The 19605-nt window shown below is 43.7% G+C and overlaps 1 protein-coding gene across 1 annotated transcript in view; it reads right to left on the reverse strand.

Annotated features, from left to right (window-relative positions):
- crhr1 (corticotropin releasing hormone receptor 1) overlaps window positions 1-19605 on the reverse strand; it is a 138399-nt gene that overhangs the window by 12840 nt on the left and 105954 nt on the right. Inside the window, exons 7-11 of the mRNA XM_063018456.1 lie at window positions 15800-15920; window positions 13045-13198; window positions 10148-10208; window positions 7555-7627; window positions 4910-4995 (exon numbers count right to left, since the gene is read on the reverse strand). Of these exons, the coding sequence (XP_062874526.1) occupies window positions 4910-4995; window positions 7555-7627; window positions 10148-10208; window positions 13045-13198; window positions 15800-15920 (495 nt within the window). The remainder of the gene's footprint in view (window positions 1-4909; window positions 4996-7554; window positions 7628-10147; window positions 10209-13044; window positions 13199-15799; window positions 15921-19605) is intronic.

Here is a 19605-nt window from a genome sequence, read left to right on the forward strand (position 1 = left end):
CCTTCCCAGAAGAGCTGAAGCTGTTATAGCTGCGAAGGGTGGGCCAACATCATATTAAACCCTATGGATTAAGAATGGGACGTCACTCAAGTTCATATGCGTGTGAAGGCAGACGAGCGTAGTGTATATAGCTGAAATGACAATTAAGCCTCTCTTGAACTCTCTTGGTAACCAAGTTGCAGCTATGAAATTTCAAATGAGTCTAAATATACCAACACTTATTAGGTTAATTAGATAAAAAATAATCTTTGTTTTTAATTGGGTGCAATTTAAATAATTTGCACACCATTCACGTTTCCAACTGTCCCAACTTTTTTAGAATTGGGTTTCTATAATGGAAGGTTATCCACCACTACGAGTGCTGTCAGTCAGACTGTAAGTATTATGAATCACACAATACCCGGCAGTTATGATTTATGTTTCTGACAGGCTCATAGCCCACATTGGCCTGCGGCAGAAGAATCTATAAGGTTTTAACCAAATTTATCTTGGTGTCACTGTGTTCATCAGCCAGTGTGACATTCGTCTTCGGTGGAGAATGTGGCATTAATCTTTATAATCTTTATTTGCAAGCGCTGATCTGATTCATTTTGCCGACTGGTAACTGAATCATTTGTTATGAAGGACTGTCATTTATAATGATTGTGGGGCAATATTCCTGATGATGATGGAACCCTTTAGCCTGGATTTTTTTAATTACCAGTGACTGTAAACGTCTTAATATTCTCACAACAAGAGGGTCACATTTAAAAACAGCTGTATTATAGTGTATACAGTGCCTTGCAAAAGTATTCAGCCCCCTTGAACTTTTCAACCTTTTGCCACATTTCAGGCTTTAAACATAAAGATATGAAATTGTAATTTTTTGTGAAGAATCAACAACAAGTGGGACACAATCGTGAAGTGGAACGAAATTTATTGGATATTTTAAACTTTTTTTAGAAATAAAACCTGAAAAGTGGGGCGTGCAATATTATTCAGCCCCCTTGCGTTAATACTTTGTAGCGCCACCTTTTGCTGCGATTACAGCTGCAAGTCGCTTGGGGTATGTCTCTATTAGTTTTGCACATCGAGATACTGAAATTTTTGCCCATTCTTCCTTGCAAAACAGCTCGAGCTCAGTGAGGTTGGATGGAGAGCGTTTGTGAACAGCAGTTATCAGCTCTTTCCACAGATTCTCGATGGGATTCAGGTCTGGACTTTGACTTGGCCATTTTAACACCTGGATAAGTTTATTTGTGAACCATTCCATTGTAGATTTTGCTTTATGTTTTGGATCATTGTCTTGTTGGAAGATAAATCTCCGTCCCAGTCTCAGGTCTTTTGCAGACTGCAACAGGTTTTCTTCCAGAATGGTCCTGTATTTGGCTCCATCCATCTTCCCATCAATTTTAACCATCTTCCCTGTCCCTGCTGAAGAAAAGCAGGCCCAAACCATGATGCTGCCACCACCATGTTTGACAGTGGGGATGGTGTGTTCAGGGTGATGAGCTGTGTTGCTTTTACGCCAAACATAACGTTTTGCATTGTGGCCAAAAAGTTCGATTTTGGTTTCATCTGACCAGAGCACCTTCTTCCACATGCTTGGTGTGTCTCCCAGGTGACTTTTTTATAGATATCTTTGAGAAATGGCTTTCTTCTTGCCACTCTTCCATAAAGGCCAGATTTGTGCAGTGTACGACTGATTGTGTCCTATGGACAGATTCTCCCACCTCAGCTGTAGATCTCTGCAGTTCATTCAGAGTGATCATGGGCCTCTTGGCTGCATCTCTGATCAGTCTTCTCCTTGTTTGAGCTGAAAGTTTAGAGGGACGGCCGGGTCTTGGTAGATTTGCAGTGGTCTGATACTCCCTTCATTTCAATATGATCGCTTGCACAGTGCTCCTTGAGATGTTTAAAGCTTGGGAAATCTTTTTGTATCCAAATCCGGCTTTAAACTTCTCCACAACAGTATCTCGGACCTGCCTGGTGTGTTCCTTGGTCTTCATGATGCTCTCTGCGCTTTAAACAGAACTCTGAGACCGTCACAGAGCAGGTGCATTTATACAGAGACTTGATTACACACAGGTGGATTCTATTTATCACCATCAGTCATTTAGGTCAACATTGGATCATTCAGAGATCCTCACTGAACTTCTGGAGTGAGTTTGCTGCACTGAAAGTAAAGGGGCTGAATAATATTGCACGCCCCACTTTTCAGGTTTTTATTTCTAAAAAAATTTTAAAATATCCAATAAATTTCGTTCCACTTCACAATTGTGTCGCACTTGTTATTGATTCTTCACAAAAAATTACAATTTCATATCTTTATGTTTAAAGCCTGAAATGTGGCAAAAGGTTGAAAAGTTCAAGGGGGCTGAATACTTTTGCAAGGCACTGTATATACACACTGATCAGGCATGACATTAAAACCACCTCCTCCATTTTATCAGCTCCACTTACCATATAGAAGCACTTTGTAGTTCTACAATTACTGACTGTAGTCCATCTGTTTCTCTGCATGCTTTGTTAGCCCCCTTTCATGCTGTTCTTCAGTGGTCAGGACCCCCACAGGACCACTACAGAGTAGGTATTATTTAGGTGGTGGGTCATTCTCAGCACTGCATGGTGGTGTGTTAGTGTGTGTTGTGCTGGTATGAGTGGATCAGACACAGCAGCGCTGCTGGAGTTTTAAACACCTCACTGTCACTGCTGGACCGAGAATAGTCCACCAACAAAACAAATATATCCAGCCGACAGCACCCCGTGGGCAGCGTCCTGTGACCACTGATGAACTCAAACAGCAGCAATAGATGAGCGATCGTCTCTGACTTTACATCTACAAGGTGGACCGACTAGGTAGGAGTGTCTAATAGAGTGGACAGTGAATGGACACGGTATTTAAAAACTCCAGCAGTGCTGCTGTGTCTGATCCACTCATACCAGCACAACACACACTAACACACCACCACCATGTCAGTGTCACTGCAGTGCTGAGAATGATCCACCACCTAAATAATACCTGCTCTGTGGTGGTCCTGTGGGGGTCCTGACCATTGAAGAACAGAGTAAAAGAAACTTTACATGGGGTTCATCAGAGTCACTTTAATTGATGGCAGGTTAAGTCAAGGTCATGGGGTGTACTGAAGCCTGTCCCAGCTCTCAATGGGCGCAAGGCACACAGAAGCACCCTAAACAGGTCGCCAGTCCATAGCAGAGCAGACAAACACACAAACACAAAAGAGTAATTAGGTGTCTCCAATTAACCTGATTGCATGTCTTTGGACTGTGGGAGGAAACCGGACCTCCCGGAGGAAACCCACACTGACACTGGGAGAATGCAAACAGAACTCCACACAAAACCCAGACTGGTCCACCTGGGATTTGAACCCAGGACCTTCTTGCTATGTATTTTGTGGACCTGACAGCGAACCGAATAAGCAATAAAAAAACAAAAAGACGAAGTAATATTTAAAGCGTCCTTTATTTATTACTTTATACTACTTGCTATGGACTGATCATGGTCCTGTTTTTTTCAGGGACGCCCAAAAACACGGGACATAAGGCACTCCAGAAAGGGTGCTAGTCAATTACAGGCTATTACACATTCAATTGTTCACGCACTTACTTTTAATCATTTAATTATTCATTAATTTATTCATGTTCTGTTTTACCATTGCTATATTCTAGTCAGGGTCATGGTAGGTCTGATACACTGTGCGAAAAACAGGACCATCTTTGATCTATTTTTAGAAAGTGAGGAGAAACTGGAGTACCCACAGAAAAAACACGTGTTTAAGATGCAAAATTCCTCACATGGTGACCAGAAGTGAGAATCAAAAGCAGGTCCCCAGGACACATGCTGCTGCACTTACTCATCACAGAAAATAAATTGCCAGTCTACCACAGGGCATACACACACACACACACACACACACACTCTTAGGGCAATTTTGGTAGCTCTACTTGCTCTGACTACATGTCTTTGGACAAAACAGGAGCAAGAAAACCCACAGGGACACAGGGAATACATGCAAACTCCGCCCGGCCAGGGAAACAAACCCAGGCCATACTTGCTTGACGATGCTACCCACTGTACCACAGTGACAGCCTACTAATTTAAACCTAAAGTCAATTTAGAACAGCTAAACCAACTTTGGCCTGTTTTTAGGTTCAGCAAACCCTACTGCATCCGGGGCTCCAGAGAGGTGGTCACTGCACCTCTGATTACATAGTTGCACTGGCAGAAAAGGCTTCAATTTTCATGGCAGTACTAGAATTGGACCTCTGATGATTGGCAAAAGCTTGCCTTCTCCAATGAGTCACATTTTCTGCTTTATCAAACGGATTGACGCTGGCGTGTCAGGTGAGAAACATCAGAGAACAAACACCCTGCACCCACTGCTAGAACAACACAAGCTGGGGAATGTTTTCGTGGCATTCTCTGGGCCACTCTCAACCGATTTGGGTATGAATCCATCCTTGCAGATCATGTACACCCATTCATGCGGATTGTCTTCCCTGGGGTGGATGGGATCTTCCAGCAAGACAATGTGACATGTCACATGGCTAGAAATCTCCGACACTGGTTAGAAGAGCATGACCAAGACTTCCAAGTACTACTCTGGCCCCCTAATTCCCCAGACTTGAACTCAATTGAGCATCTGTTGGACCACCTCGATCGTCGTGTTCGCTCTATGGATCCTCCCCTACACCCCCTCCAGAAGTTGTGGGATGCACTGCAGTTAGCCTGGCTCCACATACCTGTGGCAACCTACCAGGATCTTATTGAGTCACTCCCAGTCCGTCTAGCTGCTGTCCGTTCTGCACACGGCGGTTACTCTGGATATTAGCTGGTGGTCATAATAATGTGACTCAACTGTGTATTTTATTACCTGTATTAATAGTACAGTAATAGTAATTATTATACCTGTACTGGATAGTTTCTGACGTGGTAGACGCCCTTAATTTTGTCATCAGGATCCTTACTATGTTGAAAAGGAAAATAAAGTTGATCTATGGAGAGAAAAATAACAACACAGTTAAATACAGTAGCTGGAGGACAAATCAGCATAAATCTCCAGATTGAAAGCAGATTTAATGTAACTGGTTTAAAAGAAAACAACTGTGAGTTATCATGTGTATTTAATTTTTTATATATTTATGCATTATTTATTGCTTCCTGAGTGTAGTGGGTAATAGTCATAATCCAAAAAAAAAAGACGATTAATTTGATATGACATCCACATTAAAGAGGATGTGGCTTTATATATATATATATATATATATATATATATATATACAGTGTATCACAAAAGTGAGTACACCCCTCACATTTCTGCAGATATTTAAGTATATCTTTTCATGGGACAACACTGACAAAATGACACTTTGGCACAATGAAAAGTAGTCTGTGTGCAGCTTATATAACAGTGTAAATTTATTCTTCCCTCAAAATAACTCAATATACAGCCATTAATGTCTAAACCACCGGCAACAAAAGTGAGTACACCCCTTAGTGAAAGTTCCTGAATTGTCAATATTTTGTGTGGCCACCATTATTTCCCAGAACTGCCTTAACTCTCCTGGGCATGGAGTTTACCAGAGCTTCACAGGTTGCCACTGGAATGCTTTTCCACTCCTCCATGACGACATCACGGAGCTGGCGGATATTCGAGACTTTGCGCTCCTCCACCTTCCGCTTGAGGATGCCCCAAAGATGTTCTACTGGGTTTAGGTCTGGAGACATGCTTGGCCAGTCCATCACCTTTACCCTCAGCCTCTTCAATAAAGCAGTGGTCGTCTTAGAGGTGTGTTTGGGGTCATTATCATGCTGGAACACTGCCCTGCGACCCAGTTTCCGGAGGGAGGGGATCATGCTCTGCTTCAGTATTTCACAGTACATATTGGAGTTCATGTGTCCCTCAATGAAATGTAACTCCCCAACACCTGCTGCACTCATGCAGCCCCAGACCATGGCATTCCCACCACCATGCTTGACTGTAGGCATGACACACTTATCTTTGTACTCCTCACCCGACTGCCGCCACACATGCTTGAGACCATCTGAACCAAACAAATTAATCTTGGTCTCATCAGACCATAGGACATGGTTCCAGTAATCCATGTCCTTTGTTGACATGTCTTCAGCAAACTGTTTGCGGGCTTTCTTGTGTAGAGACTTCAGAAGAGGCTTCCTTCTGGGGTGACAGCCATGCAGACCAATTTGATGTAGTGTGCGGCGTATGGTCTGAGCACTGACAGGCTGACCCCCCACCTTTTCAATCTCTGCAGCAATGCTGACAGCACTCCTGCGCCTATCTTTCAAAGACAGCAGTTGGATGTGACGCTGAGCACGTGCACTCAGCTTCTTTGGACGACCGACGCGAGGTCTGTTCTGAGTGGACCCTGCTCTTTTAAAACGCTGGATGATCTTGGCCACTGTGCTGCAGCTCAGTTTCAGGGTGTTGGCAATCTTCTTGTAGCCTTGGCCATCTTCATGTAGCGCAACAATTCGTCTTTTAAGATCCTCAGAGAGTTCTTTGCCATGAGGTGCCATGTTGGAACTTTCAGTGACCAGTATGAGAGAGTGTGAGAGCTGTACTACTAAATTGAACACACCTGCTCCCTATGCACACCTGAGACCTAGTAACACTAACAAATCACATGACATTTTGGAGGGAAAATGACAAGCAGTGCTCAATTTGGACATTTAGGGGTGTAGTCTCTTAGGGGTGTACTCACTTTTGTTGCCGGTGGTTTAGACATTAATGGCTGTATATTGAGTTATTTTGAGGGAAGAATAAATATACACTGTTATATAAGCTGCACACAGACTACTTTTCATTGTGCCAAAGTGTCATTTTGTCAGTGTTGTCCCATGAAAAGATATACTTAAATATCTGCAGAAATGTGAGGGGTGTACTCACTTTTGTGATACACTGTATATACACACACATCGATCAGGCATACCATTATGACCACTCTCCTAACTGACTGGTCTTCGGCTACGCAGCCCCATACACAACAAAATGCAATGCGCTGTGTATTCTGACACCTTTCTATCAGAACCAGCATTCACTTCTTCAGCAATTTGAGCTACAGTAGCTCGTCTGTTGGATCGGACCACACGGGCCAGCCTTCGCTCCCCACGTGCATCAATGAGCCTTGGCCGCCCATGACCCTGTCGCTGGTTTACCACTGTTCCTTCCTTGGACCACTTTTGATAGATACTGACCACTGCAGACCGAGAACCCTTGTCAAACTCACTCAAATCTTTATGCTTGCCCATTTTTCCTGCTTCTAACACATCAACTTTGAGGATAAAATGTTCGCTTGCTGCCTAATAATATAGCCCACCCACTAACAGGGGATAATCAGTGTTATTCACTTTACCTGTCATAATGTTATGCCTGGTCGGTATATATATTTTGTAGGTGCTATTTAAAAGGCTAGACTTGCATTATGTAAAACTGCTACTGAAACGTTCATATTTTGTTAATTAATATATTAATAACTTTTTTAATGCATCTGGAAATCTAAGTATATTAGAAGCAGAAGCGGACTCCATCTCACCAGAAGAACGAGGATCATCGGCCCCTGGTAGATGTAGTCAGTATAAACACCAGCTCGCTTCCCAAACCAGCACCTGTCATTACAACCAAATGAAAGAAAATTTAATTCTTCAATAATAATAATAATAATAAAATTAAATAAATCTCTATTCAATTAGCCGTATATGCAAATCCATGTGTGCTCGCAGCGGTGGGGATTGAATCAGCAACCTTTTGATTACAAGTCCTGTACCTTAACCTCTAGGCTACAACTGGCCTATGAATGTCACTTTATGCCAAGTTCCCACTACACGACTTTCGGAGGTGGCGGATCGCTGTACAGTTCACACTACACGACCAGATCTCTTGCACTTGGGAATCTTTTAAGTCGCTGTGTATTTCACACTACACGACTGTTCGGCGATAGGGGGTTTCACACTACACCCTACATCTATCACCAGGATGAGTCGGTCTGGTCTCCCAAACTACGTTGTGTCACGAAAACACACACAAGAAGTGACGAGGGGGTTAATGATACCGTGTCCAAAAATGCACGTCAACAATAATCGAGCGATCTGAGGAAAGAGGAAATATAAATGAATCTGAGTGGATTTGGCAACATGACCAGCAGGGATTGTTTGTTCTGTAGTGAGTTGGAGGTTAATAAATTTTTTTTTGCAATGCGTTGTTGGTGTTATGGTTTGGTGTGGACGATAAGGTCACAAATACTGTAAAGCTTGTGTGTATGCTGATATATTTTGATAGAAACTGTATTATGCCCGTCTCGCGGTTTTACACTCCACGCCCGGCGCATCCAATGTCTGCCCATCAATCATCCTCTCACTAATTCTGGTCCCTGCTACTAATCAGGGAGGACGAGGCTGCTCCACGCCCCCTCCGACACGTGCACAGCAATCGAACATCTCATCACCTACACTTGACGAGTGCAGTGCAGTACAGCTCTGTGTACGGAAAGCCACACCCTCTACCACACTCCGTTCCCATCTCCGTGCAGGCTCCACCAACCAGCCAGCAGAGGTCGGAATCGCACTAGTCTGAGAGAGAGTCCCTATCCGGCTTAATCCCGCCCCTGTGTGAACAACAGGCCGATCGTTGTTCGTGTGGCCACTCAGCCGGCAGGCAGAGCCGAGATTCGATACGATGTATTTGAGATCTCAGCTCTGGTGAACAGCGTGTTTTTACCACTGCGCCACCTGAGCGGCTGATCCAGATATTTAACATGCTAGATATTTTTCTTCAGTCGCCGAGCGTTCAGCGAGCCACTCGGATCGAGCTGTTGAACGGTTCACACGTTGCAATCGAGAGCCGGCACACCTAGCGGCGACCAGTCGGCGAGCGACAACCAGGGCAAAAATCGTGTAGTGTGAACTAGGCATTAGGTATCAGGTTTAAGGACTGGGTAATAGGTTAGGGTAAGGGGACACAAGTCAAAAGAAATACCGCCAAAATATGGTGGTTGTTTATGCAGTTTACAACCCTAGATCATATTCATATTCTAACAGGCTCATTCATGCGCAGATCTGGCATCTGTGAGTGTTGTTTTAAGTCTCCAGCAAAAATTCAAAAAACTGAGACTCCAAGGAGCCATGTATGTTGACTGTCGCACTGAATTAGACAGCGTCTTTAAGCGCTGATAGACTTTAGCCGATGACTTTTGTGTGGGAATTTAATCTCCATCCACTTTAGTGTGGACCGTGTCAGTCTGTTTGAAGAGATAAATGAAAGCCAGCAGTCTGCCGTGGCTTCAGATCCTCAATTCTCACATCATTTCCATGCAAATACGAGATGACGATCGTGTGAAAAGATGACAGCATTTTAGACAAATGTGGAGATGTTTAAGTGAGTGATGACAAACATGACAAATGGAATCGATTATTATGCATGGGACGTGGAAAAGATAAAAAGGTTTGGTAGAAAGCTGGTTAAGATAAATATATCCCACAGGAAAATGTCTGTCTAATGTACGGACCTCAATCTATAAAACGTTGTGACAGGGTGTGAAATGCTATAAAAGAAAGCACTGATTTGTAAATCTATACTGACATGGAAATATACAGTACACTGATCAGCCATAACATTAAAACCACCTCCTTGTTTCTACACTTACTGTCCATTTTATCAGGGGCTAACAAAGCATGCAGAGAAACAGATGTACTACAGTCAGTAATTGTAGAACTGCAAAGTGCTCCTATTTGGTAAGTGGAGCTGATAACATAGACAGTAAGTGTAGAAACAAGGAGGTGGTTTTAATGTTATTGCTGATCGGTGTATATATACGAAACTAACCCACGCCCCCTCCGACACATTTTCATATGCGGATCAGTTTTGTGTACGGAGAGCCACACCCTGATCAATACGTTATCCCTCGACTCTGTGCAGGCACTATCAATCAGCTAGCAGAGGTCGTGATTGCATTCACTGAGCACAAAACTGAATCACTGTCATTAAATTAACAATAAAATTGTTAAAAGTCCCAGTTGTGTTATATTAAGGTTTCCAATTATATACAGATTAACTGGACTTACAAATCCCTGCTTTGTATTTTTATTATCATCATAACGGGCTAGAAAACATTAATCATGGGAGGTACTTACTTTTCATTGTCGTAGTAGAGCTTACCAATGGCCCATGCGACGATAATGGGAAACGGAATACCTGAAAAAAAAAAAAAACGCCATCCATTGTCACGGCAACCTTTCAAAAATCAATAATACAATAGCTGTAATAACTGTAATAAGATTATCATGATTAGCTTGGTAGTACCTTTCTTTTGCACGTTGTTCAATAAAATTAAACATTCAGGCTACTCAGGTAGCAAAGAAGTCTAATGCATTAGCTCACTATATTTTATATATACAGTGTATCACAAAAGTGAGTACACCCCTCACATTTCTGCAGATATTTAAGTATATCTTTTCATGGGACAACACTGACAAAATGACACTTTGACACAATGAAAAGTAGTCTGTGTGCAGCTTATATAACAGTGTAAATTTATTCTTCCCTCAAAATAACTCAATATACAGCCATTAATGTCTAAACCACCGGCAACAAAAGTGAGTACACCCCTTAGTGAAAGTTCCTGAAGTGTCAATATTTTGTGTGGCCACCATTATTTCCCAGAACTGCCTTAACTCTCCTGGGCATGGAGTTTACCAGAGCTTCACAGGTTGCCACTGGAATGCTTTTCCACTCCTCCATGACGACATCACGGAGCTGGCGGATATTTGAGACTTTGCACTCCTCCACCTTCCGCTTGAGGATGCCCCAAAGATGTTCTATTGGGTTTAGGTCTGGAGACATGCTTGGCCAGTCCATCACCTTTACCCTCAGCCTCTTCAATAAAGCAGTGGTCGTCTTAGAGGTGTGTTTGGGGTCATTATCATGCTGGAACACTGCCCTGCGACCCAGTTTCCGGAGGGAGGGGATCATGCTCTGCTTCAGTATTTCACAGTACATATTGGAGTTCATGTGTCCCTCAATGAAATGTAACTCCCCAACACCTGCTGCACCCATGCAGCCCCAGACCATGGCATTCCCACCACCATGCTTGACTGTAGGCATGACACACTTATCTTTGTACTCCTCACCTGATTGCCGCCACACATGCTTGAGACCATCTGAACCAAACAAATTAATCTTGGTCTCATCAGACCATAGGACATGGTTCCAGTAATCCATGTCCTTTGTTGACATGTCTTCAGCAAACTGTTTGCGGGCTTTCTTGTGTAGAGACTTCAGAAGAGGCTTCCTTCTGGGGTGACAGCCATGCAGACCAATTTGATGTAGTGTGCGGCGTATGGTCTGAGCACTGACAGGCTGACCCCCCACCTTTTCAATCTCTGCAGCAATGCTGACAGCACTCCTGCGCCTATCTTTCAAAGACAGCAGTTGGATGTGACGCTGAGCACGTGCACTCAGCTTCTTTGGACGACCAACGCGAGGTCTGTTCTGAGTGGACCCTGCTCTTTTAAAACGCTGGATGATCTTGGCCACTGTGCTGCAGCTCAGTTTCAGGGTGTTGGCAATCTTCTTGTAGCCTTGGCCATCTTCATGTAGCGCAACAATTCGTCTTTTAAGATCCTCAGAGAGTTCTTTGCCATGAGGTGCCAAGTTGGAACTTTCAGTGACCAGTATGAGAGAGTGTGAGAGCTGTACTACTAAATTGAACACACCTGCTCCCTATGCACACCTGAGACCTAGTAACACTAACAAATCACATGACATTTTGGAGGGAAAATGACAAGCAGTGCTCAATTTGGACATTTAGGGGTGTAGTCTCTTAGGGGTGTACTCACTTTTGTTGCCGGTGGTTTAGACATTAATGGCTGTATATTGAGTTATTTTGAGGGAAGAATAAATTTACACTGTTATATAAGCTGCACACAGACTACTTTTCATTGTGTCAAAGTGTCATTTTGTCAGTGTTGTCCCATGAAAAGATATACTTAAATATCTGCAGAAATGTGAGGGGTGTACTCACTTTTGTGATACACTGTATATATACTGTATATATATATATTAAAAACTCAGAGTGAACTTATGTCTTTAATTTAACACTGTAACATTTGGAGGAACCTGCTAAGCTTACTGTATTCCTCTACCACTCAAGCCAGTGCCTTAATCAGACAATAGCAGATGCTGTTGCAACAACACTGATGATTATGCAAAGCCCATGTAACGTCTGAGACTTGCACTTAGGTTTCCAAGAAGGTGGGCTTGATAAGCTAAAGCAGTCTTACAAAAGTTAAAGGTAAAGGTAAAAAAGAAAGGGGACGGCCAGCAACAAAGGATGAATATTAATTGTATCTAGACATCTTGGGCTCGTGTGTTCGAACCTCAGGTCTGCTACTGACAGGTCGGATGCCCATTTGAACAATGGTGAGCTCTTTTGAGGGTGAGAATGTCATTTGTAGGAACCTGCTAGGCTTTCTGTATTCCTCGACCACTCAAGCCAGTGCCTTAATCACACAATGGGCAAGCGTAAGGATTTGAGCAAGTTTGACAAGGGCCAAATTGTGATGGCTAGACGACTGGGTCAGAGCATCTCCAAAACTGCAGCTCTGGTCGGGTGTTCCTGGTCTGCAGTGGTCAGGAATGGTTTGAGGAGCACAACGAGTTTGAGGTGTTGACTTGGCCTCCAAATTTCACAGGTCTCAATCCAATCGAACATCTGTGAGATGTGCTGGACAAACGAGTCCGATCCATGGAGGCCCCACATCACAACTTAGAGGAGTTAAAGGATCTGCTGCTGACATCTTGGTGCCAGATACCACAGCACACCTTCAGGGGTCTAGTGGAGTTCATGCCTTTATGGGTCAGGGCTGTTTTGGCAGCAAAAGGGGGACCAACACAATATTAGGAAGGTGGTCATAATGTTATGCCTGATCGGCGTATGTTACTCATGTTTTTAATGCCACACACAGCTTAAGTGCTCTGTAATAGGCTCTGTAATAATAAATCTCATATGAAATTTAGAAACTGTACTCACACCAGCCGATGCAGATGAACATCCACTTCCTGAGTTTATCAGTGGAGTAGGTCAGGACTATGGCTGTGTGCAGATAGCATCCCTCACCAAACATCCAGAAGAAGTTGGTCACATGGAAGTAATTATACGCCGCAGTGACCAGCCTGCACCAGATCTGAGGCCCAGAAGACAGGAAAAAACGATTACTTAAGTCTGAGGTCAGCAATAGTATCACAGTATCTCATTCATTCTAAAATGTATGTTTAAATAAGATATTTTACTGTATTATCATGTTATATTTCATATTTCTAAATATATTTACCAGATTTTACTGACTGTAGTCCATCTGTTTCTCTGCATGCTTTGTTAGCCCCCTTTCATGCTGTTCTTTAATGGTCAGGACCCCCACAGGACCACTACAGAGCAGGTATTATTTGGGTGGTGGATCATTCTCAGCACTGAAGTGACACTGACATGGTGGTGGTGTGTTAGTGTGTGTTGTGCTGGTATGAGTGTATAAGACACAGCATCGCTGCACCTCACCGTCACTGCTGGACTGAGAATAGTCCACCACCCAACTATATCCAGCCGACAGCGCCCCGTGGGCAGCGTCCTGTGACCACTGCTGAAGGTCTAGAAGATGACCGACTCAAACAGCAGCAATAGATGAGCGATCGTCTCTGACTTTACATCTACAAGGTGGACCAACTAGGTAGGAGTGTCTAATAGAGTGGACAGTGAGTGGACACAGTATTCAAAAACTCCAGCAGCGCTGCTGTGTCTGATCCACTCATACCAGCACAACACACACTAACACACCAGCATCATGTCAGAGTCACTGCAGTGCTGAGAATGATCCTGTGGGGGTCCTGACCATTGAAGAACAGGGTGAAAGCCGGCTAAAAAAGTATGCAGAGAAACAGATGGACTATAGTCAGTAATTGTAGGACTACAAAATGCTTCTACATGGTAAGTGGAGCTGATAAAATGGACAGTGATGGTTTTAATGTTATGGCTGATCAGTGTATAGGTCTTTGTGCTTAGTTAAGCGTGAATCACTTCAGCAAGGATCGGCTCTTTATGATCAGCCTCCTGTACCAGGTCATTGCTGGGACCTCTTGTTTTCTGCTTCTTGGATTTAGACACAACAACCTGCCCTGCTTCTCCCACCGGCCCCTTTTGCCAGCGTTGTTTTGATCTTGTTTCTGGGAACTGCTCTTTTTTATAATGGCATTTCTGTGTTTAGCTGCCACAAGAGACCCACCCGTGACGTGAGCTGTGTCCAGCAATGGCATGGCAGTGCTTGTGTTTTATACTGCTACTGCTTTTACTGCTTTTACTTAGTTTGTAGGATGAGTTTGTAGAGTTTGTAGGGTGATCATCTTTTCTTGGTAATCATGAAGAGTGCAATGTGCAGCCCCTGTCTCTGAGATGGGGTGTAAGGCAAAGAGATAAGGTGCACAGCAAGTTAGCCAATAGGCCAAAAGCCAATAGGAACAAAGCTGGTAAGGATATACAGTACAGAAGGTTAGAATGATGAAGGATGCAGATGGGAATGTGCTGACAAATGAGAAGAGTGTACTTGGAATGACGTCTTGAAGGCAGCACATGTTGCTCTAAGATCTCAATGTACATTTCTGCATTAATTCTGCATCACAGAAGTGTAAACGACCTTTGCCAAGGGCACTGACACAGCCCCATACCATGACAGACCCTGCCTTTTGGACTTGTTGCTGATAACAGTCTGGATGGTCCTTTTCGTCTTTGATCCGGAGCACACAGTGTCCATTTTTTCCAAAAGAAGACCAGGAATGCTGATTCATCTGACCACAATACACGTTTCCACTGTGTGATGGTCCATCCTAGATGCCTCCGAGCCCAGAGAAGTCGACGCCGCTTCTGGACATGGTTAACATAAGGCTTCTTTTTTTGCACAGTAAAGTTTTAAGTGGTATTTGTGCATGTAACTCTGTATTGTAGTGCTTGACAAAGTAATCCCTCACCCATGTGGTTATATCAGCTATTGTTGAGTGGTGGTTCTTGATGCAGTGCCGTCTGAGGGATCAAAGATCACGGGCGTTCAGCTTAAACTTGCACCCTTGGCCTTTACACACTGAAATTCTTCCAGATTTCTTGAATGGTTTAATGATATTATGCACTGTAGAGGGAGAAATATGCAAATCCCTTCCAATCTTGCTTTGAGGTTCATTGTTTTAAAACATTTCAATCATTTTCTCACACATTTATTGATAAACTGGAGATCATTTGATCATATTTGGTGATCAAAGACTCAGCCTTTCCTGGATGCTGCTTTTGTACCAAACCATGATTACAATCACCTGTTTGTAATCACCTCATTACTAGCCTTAAATTGCCCCCGTTCCAACTTTTTTGGAATGTGTTGCAGGCCTGAAATGCAGGAATGGAGGTTTATTAATAAATGAAATGAAGTTGAGCAGACAAAACATGATCTTAGGTTCAAACTGTAAATGTAAGGAACTCTGCATCTTTATTTATTTGCATTTTCCATACCGTCCCAACTTTTTCTGATTTGGGGTTGTACATTGAAATTGGATCTGGATAGCTATTTTGTTTTATAGTCATAACATGCTTATGCCATATATGGACCTGTTGGATGTTCAATTACTCTAAAACATGCACCTGGGTCTACATCATTCAGTCTTTCAGTTAAAATAAGTGCACTACAAGGCAAGGCGCAAATGTGGCCACAGTTTTATATTCGTGTGTGTGTGTGTGTGTGTGTACTCCCACTCACCACATTGCTCTCGTGGACTTCTGGGTTCATAGTGAGCTGCACTACAAACCAGGTTGCATTGCGCAGTATGAATGCTGTAATCAGGTTCCAGTGAATGATGTTTCTCAGGCATCGGATGCTCCTACATACACAGATAGAAGAACATGAGTAAATGAGCAAATGTGGAACCATTACATGCCATTGCTATATGTATTAACACTGTGTACTACAGTATATTGTCATAAATATGTGGACACCCTCCTATTTACTGAGTGCAGGTGCTTTGTCACACTATGTATAGGTGTAAAGCTGTATAAAATCAATCTTATGTAGTGGAGTAAAGAAGAGTAATGGTTCTGATTTTTACGAGTAGGGGTGATGTGCAGAGCTGCAGCAATTAATGGTGCATAAAGTTGATCAGGCACAGCATGTGGAAGCTTGGTTGAGAATAGAGGTGAGGATTTGTGAGCAGCAATATGGTTTCATGCCAGCAAAGTGCACCATGGATGTGATGTTTGCTTTGAGATTGCTGATGCATAAGTATAGGGAAGGCCAAAATGAGGTACATTGTGTGTTTGTAGATCTAGAGAAAGCTTATAAAGCGGTGCAGAGACAGTCAGGGGGCACACGTGGGCAGCAGCCGTATGCATCTCGTCACCTACACTTTAACGAGTGCAGTGCAGATCAGCACTGTGTACGGAGAGACACACCCTGACAAGGGGGCACACGTGGGCAGCAGCCGTATGCATCTTGTCACCTACACTTTGACGAGTGCAATGCAGATCAGCACTGTGTACGGAGAGACACACCCTGACAAGGGGGCACACGTGGGCAGCAGCCGTATGCATCTCGTCACCTACACTTTGACGAGTGCAGTGCAGATCAGCACTGTGTACGGAGAGACACACCCTGACAAGGGGGCACACGTGGGCAGCAGCCGTATGCATCTCGTCACCTACACTTTGACGAGTGCAATGCAGATCAGCACTGTGTACGGAGAGACACACCCTGACAAGGGGGCACACGTGGGCAGCAGCCGTATGCATCTCGTCACCTACACTTTGACGAGTGCAGTGCAGATCAGCACTGTGTACGGAGAGACACACCCTGACAAGGGGGCACACGTGGGGGCACACGTGGGCAGCAGCCGTATGCATTTCGTCACCTTCACTTTGACGAGTGCAGTGCAGATCAGCACTGTGTACGGAGAGACACACCCTGACAAGGGGGCACATGTGGGCAGCAGCGGTATGCATTCTGTCACCTACACTTTGACGAGTGCAATGCGGATCAGCACTGTGTATGGAGAGACACACCCTGACAAGGGGGCACACGTGGGGGCACACATGGGCAGCAGCCGTATGCATCTCGTCACCTACACTTTGACGAGTGCAGTGCAGATCAGCACTGTGTATGGAGAGACACACCCTGACAGCACTCTTTTCCCATGAGACAGACCCTGTCCAGCTTCTTTTTTTTTTTTTTTTTTTTTTTTTTTTTTTTTTTTTAATATCCCACCTCTATCTGAACAACAGGCCAATCGTTGTTCATGTGGCCGCTCAGCCTAGCCAGCAGACAGACAGAGCTGAGACTCAATACGATATATTCGAGATCCCAGCTCTGGTTCCAGCATGTGTTTTTACCACTGCGCCACCTGAGCGGCCTATTTTCAGTTACCTTTCTAGTACGACTATTCCAGTATCACTGTGGCCCTGTGCAAAAAGCAGGATCCATAAAAATAGAATAGAATAAAATGCCTTTATTTGTCATATATACATATACAGATGTACAGTACAATTAAATTATTTCTTTGCACACCCCAGCTTGATTGGAAGCTGGGGTCAGAGCGCAGGGTCAGCCATTGTACGCCGCCCCTGGAGCAGACAGGGTTAAGGGCCTTGCTCAAGGGCAACACCTGATCAGTACCAAATGCCTCTTTTCACCTGCACGAAGCGAGTTCATATGCAGATCAGCCTTGTGTCCAGAGAGTCACACCCTGATCAGCATTATTCCCCAACTCAATCAGCCAGCAGAGGTCGTAATTGCACCAGTTATGAGGAACCCGGTCTGGCTTTTCCCACACTTTGAACAACAGCCAATCGTTCATGTAGGCTCCCAGCCCAGCCGGATGGCAAAGCTGACATTCGAAATATTCGATGCATTCGAAATCCCAGCTCTGGTGCGCTAACGTAATTCACCGCTGCACCACCTGAGCGCCTATGTGAGTGAATATTTTACTGTATTTCACAAATGGATTGGCACCCTGTCCTAATGTGTGTTTGTGCCTTTGTTTTGTGTTTCTGGAAGGCACAATCCCCACAGTACAACGAACCTAACCAGGACGAATCAGACAGCGGAAATAAATAAATAAATGATTTTGGGATGGATAATTAGGTTAAAATGAAAGAAAATAAATATAATATTAATGTATTCATAAAAAGACAAAGACTATGAGCAAGAAAGGCATAAGCTTTGAAGAAAAACAAAGGCCATTAAAATGCATGATTCTGATAATGGAACTCCACACAGTAAAGGCTATGCATAAAATATTTGCTCCCAGCTTTAACACAAACACAGAAATAGCACAACTGCTCAGTCCATTAAGGAGTCGTTTGTTCGGGGCTTTTCAATTACATGCATTAGAGCAGAGCGATGCGGGACGCTAACACTGCAGATATCCAGTTCTTGCTATCCTTCATGTTTTTTGTGCTTTATTAAGCTGACTGCTAAAATCACAAAGGGACAAATAAAGCTAAATAAATAACTAATAAAAAAATCAGGCTGTAATTAAGCCTTAAATCTGGTTTTATTCGATACATAAAACTGGTGCAAATCCCCAAACTGCACAACTAAATGCAGAACATACCTTATATGGCCAAAATTATGAAGACCTAACTTATTATGTTAAATCGTGGCCCTGTGCACTAAACAAGCTTTATCAAGTTTGACAAGTTTGGTGTGAAGAAACTTCAGTAATCAGCACAAAGCCTTGACCTTGGACTAAATGGGCACACAAAATTGAGCAAGCTGCACGGACAAGCTGCGTTACATAAACACTTAATCAAATAATCTAAATACATCTAAATAAATCAATAACATACATAACTAAACAACAGGCATAACATTATGACCACCTTCCTAATATTGTGTTGGTCACCCTTTTGCTGAGGCATGAACTCCACTAGGCCCCTGAAGGTGTTCTGTGATATTTGGCACCAAGATGTCAGCAGCAGATCCTTTAACGCCTCTAAGTTGTGAGGTGGGGCCTCCATGGATCGGACTTGTTTGTCCAGCACGTCCCACAGATGCTCGATTGGATTGAGATCTGGGGAATTTGGACTCCAAGTCAACACCTCAAACTCAACGTTGTACCCCTCAAACCATTCCTGAACCATTTTTGCTTTGTGGCAGGGCACATTATCCTGCTGAAAGAGTCCACAGTTATCAGGGAATAGCGTTTCCATGAGAGGGTGTACATGGTCTGCAACAATGCTTAGGTAGGTGGTACGTGTCAAAGTAACATCCACATGGATGGCAGGACCCAAGGTTTCCCAGCAGAACATTGTCCAAAGCGTCACACTGCCTCCACCGGCTTGCCTTCTTCCCATAGTGCATCCTGGTGCCATGTGTTCCCCAGGAAAGCGACGCACATGATGTAAAAGAAAACGTGCTTGATCAGACCAGGCCACCTTCTTCCATTGGTCCGTGGTCCAGTTTTGATGCTCACATGCCCATTATTGGAGTAGAGAGGATTCTAATATGTCATCGACTCAAAAAAACTTAGGCAGCAATTATGGCGATTATGTCACAGCAGATTTTGCTTACTG

The sequence above is a fragment of the Trichomycterus rosablanca genome, chromosome 22, assembly GCF_030014385.1.
Source record: "Trichomycterus rosablanca isolate fTriRos1 chromosome 22, fTriRos1.hap1, whole genome shotgun sequence".
Lineage (NCBI taxonomy): Eukaryota > Metazoa > Chordata > Actinopteri > Siluriformes > Trichomycteridae > Trichomycterus > Trichomycterus rosablanca.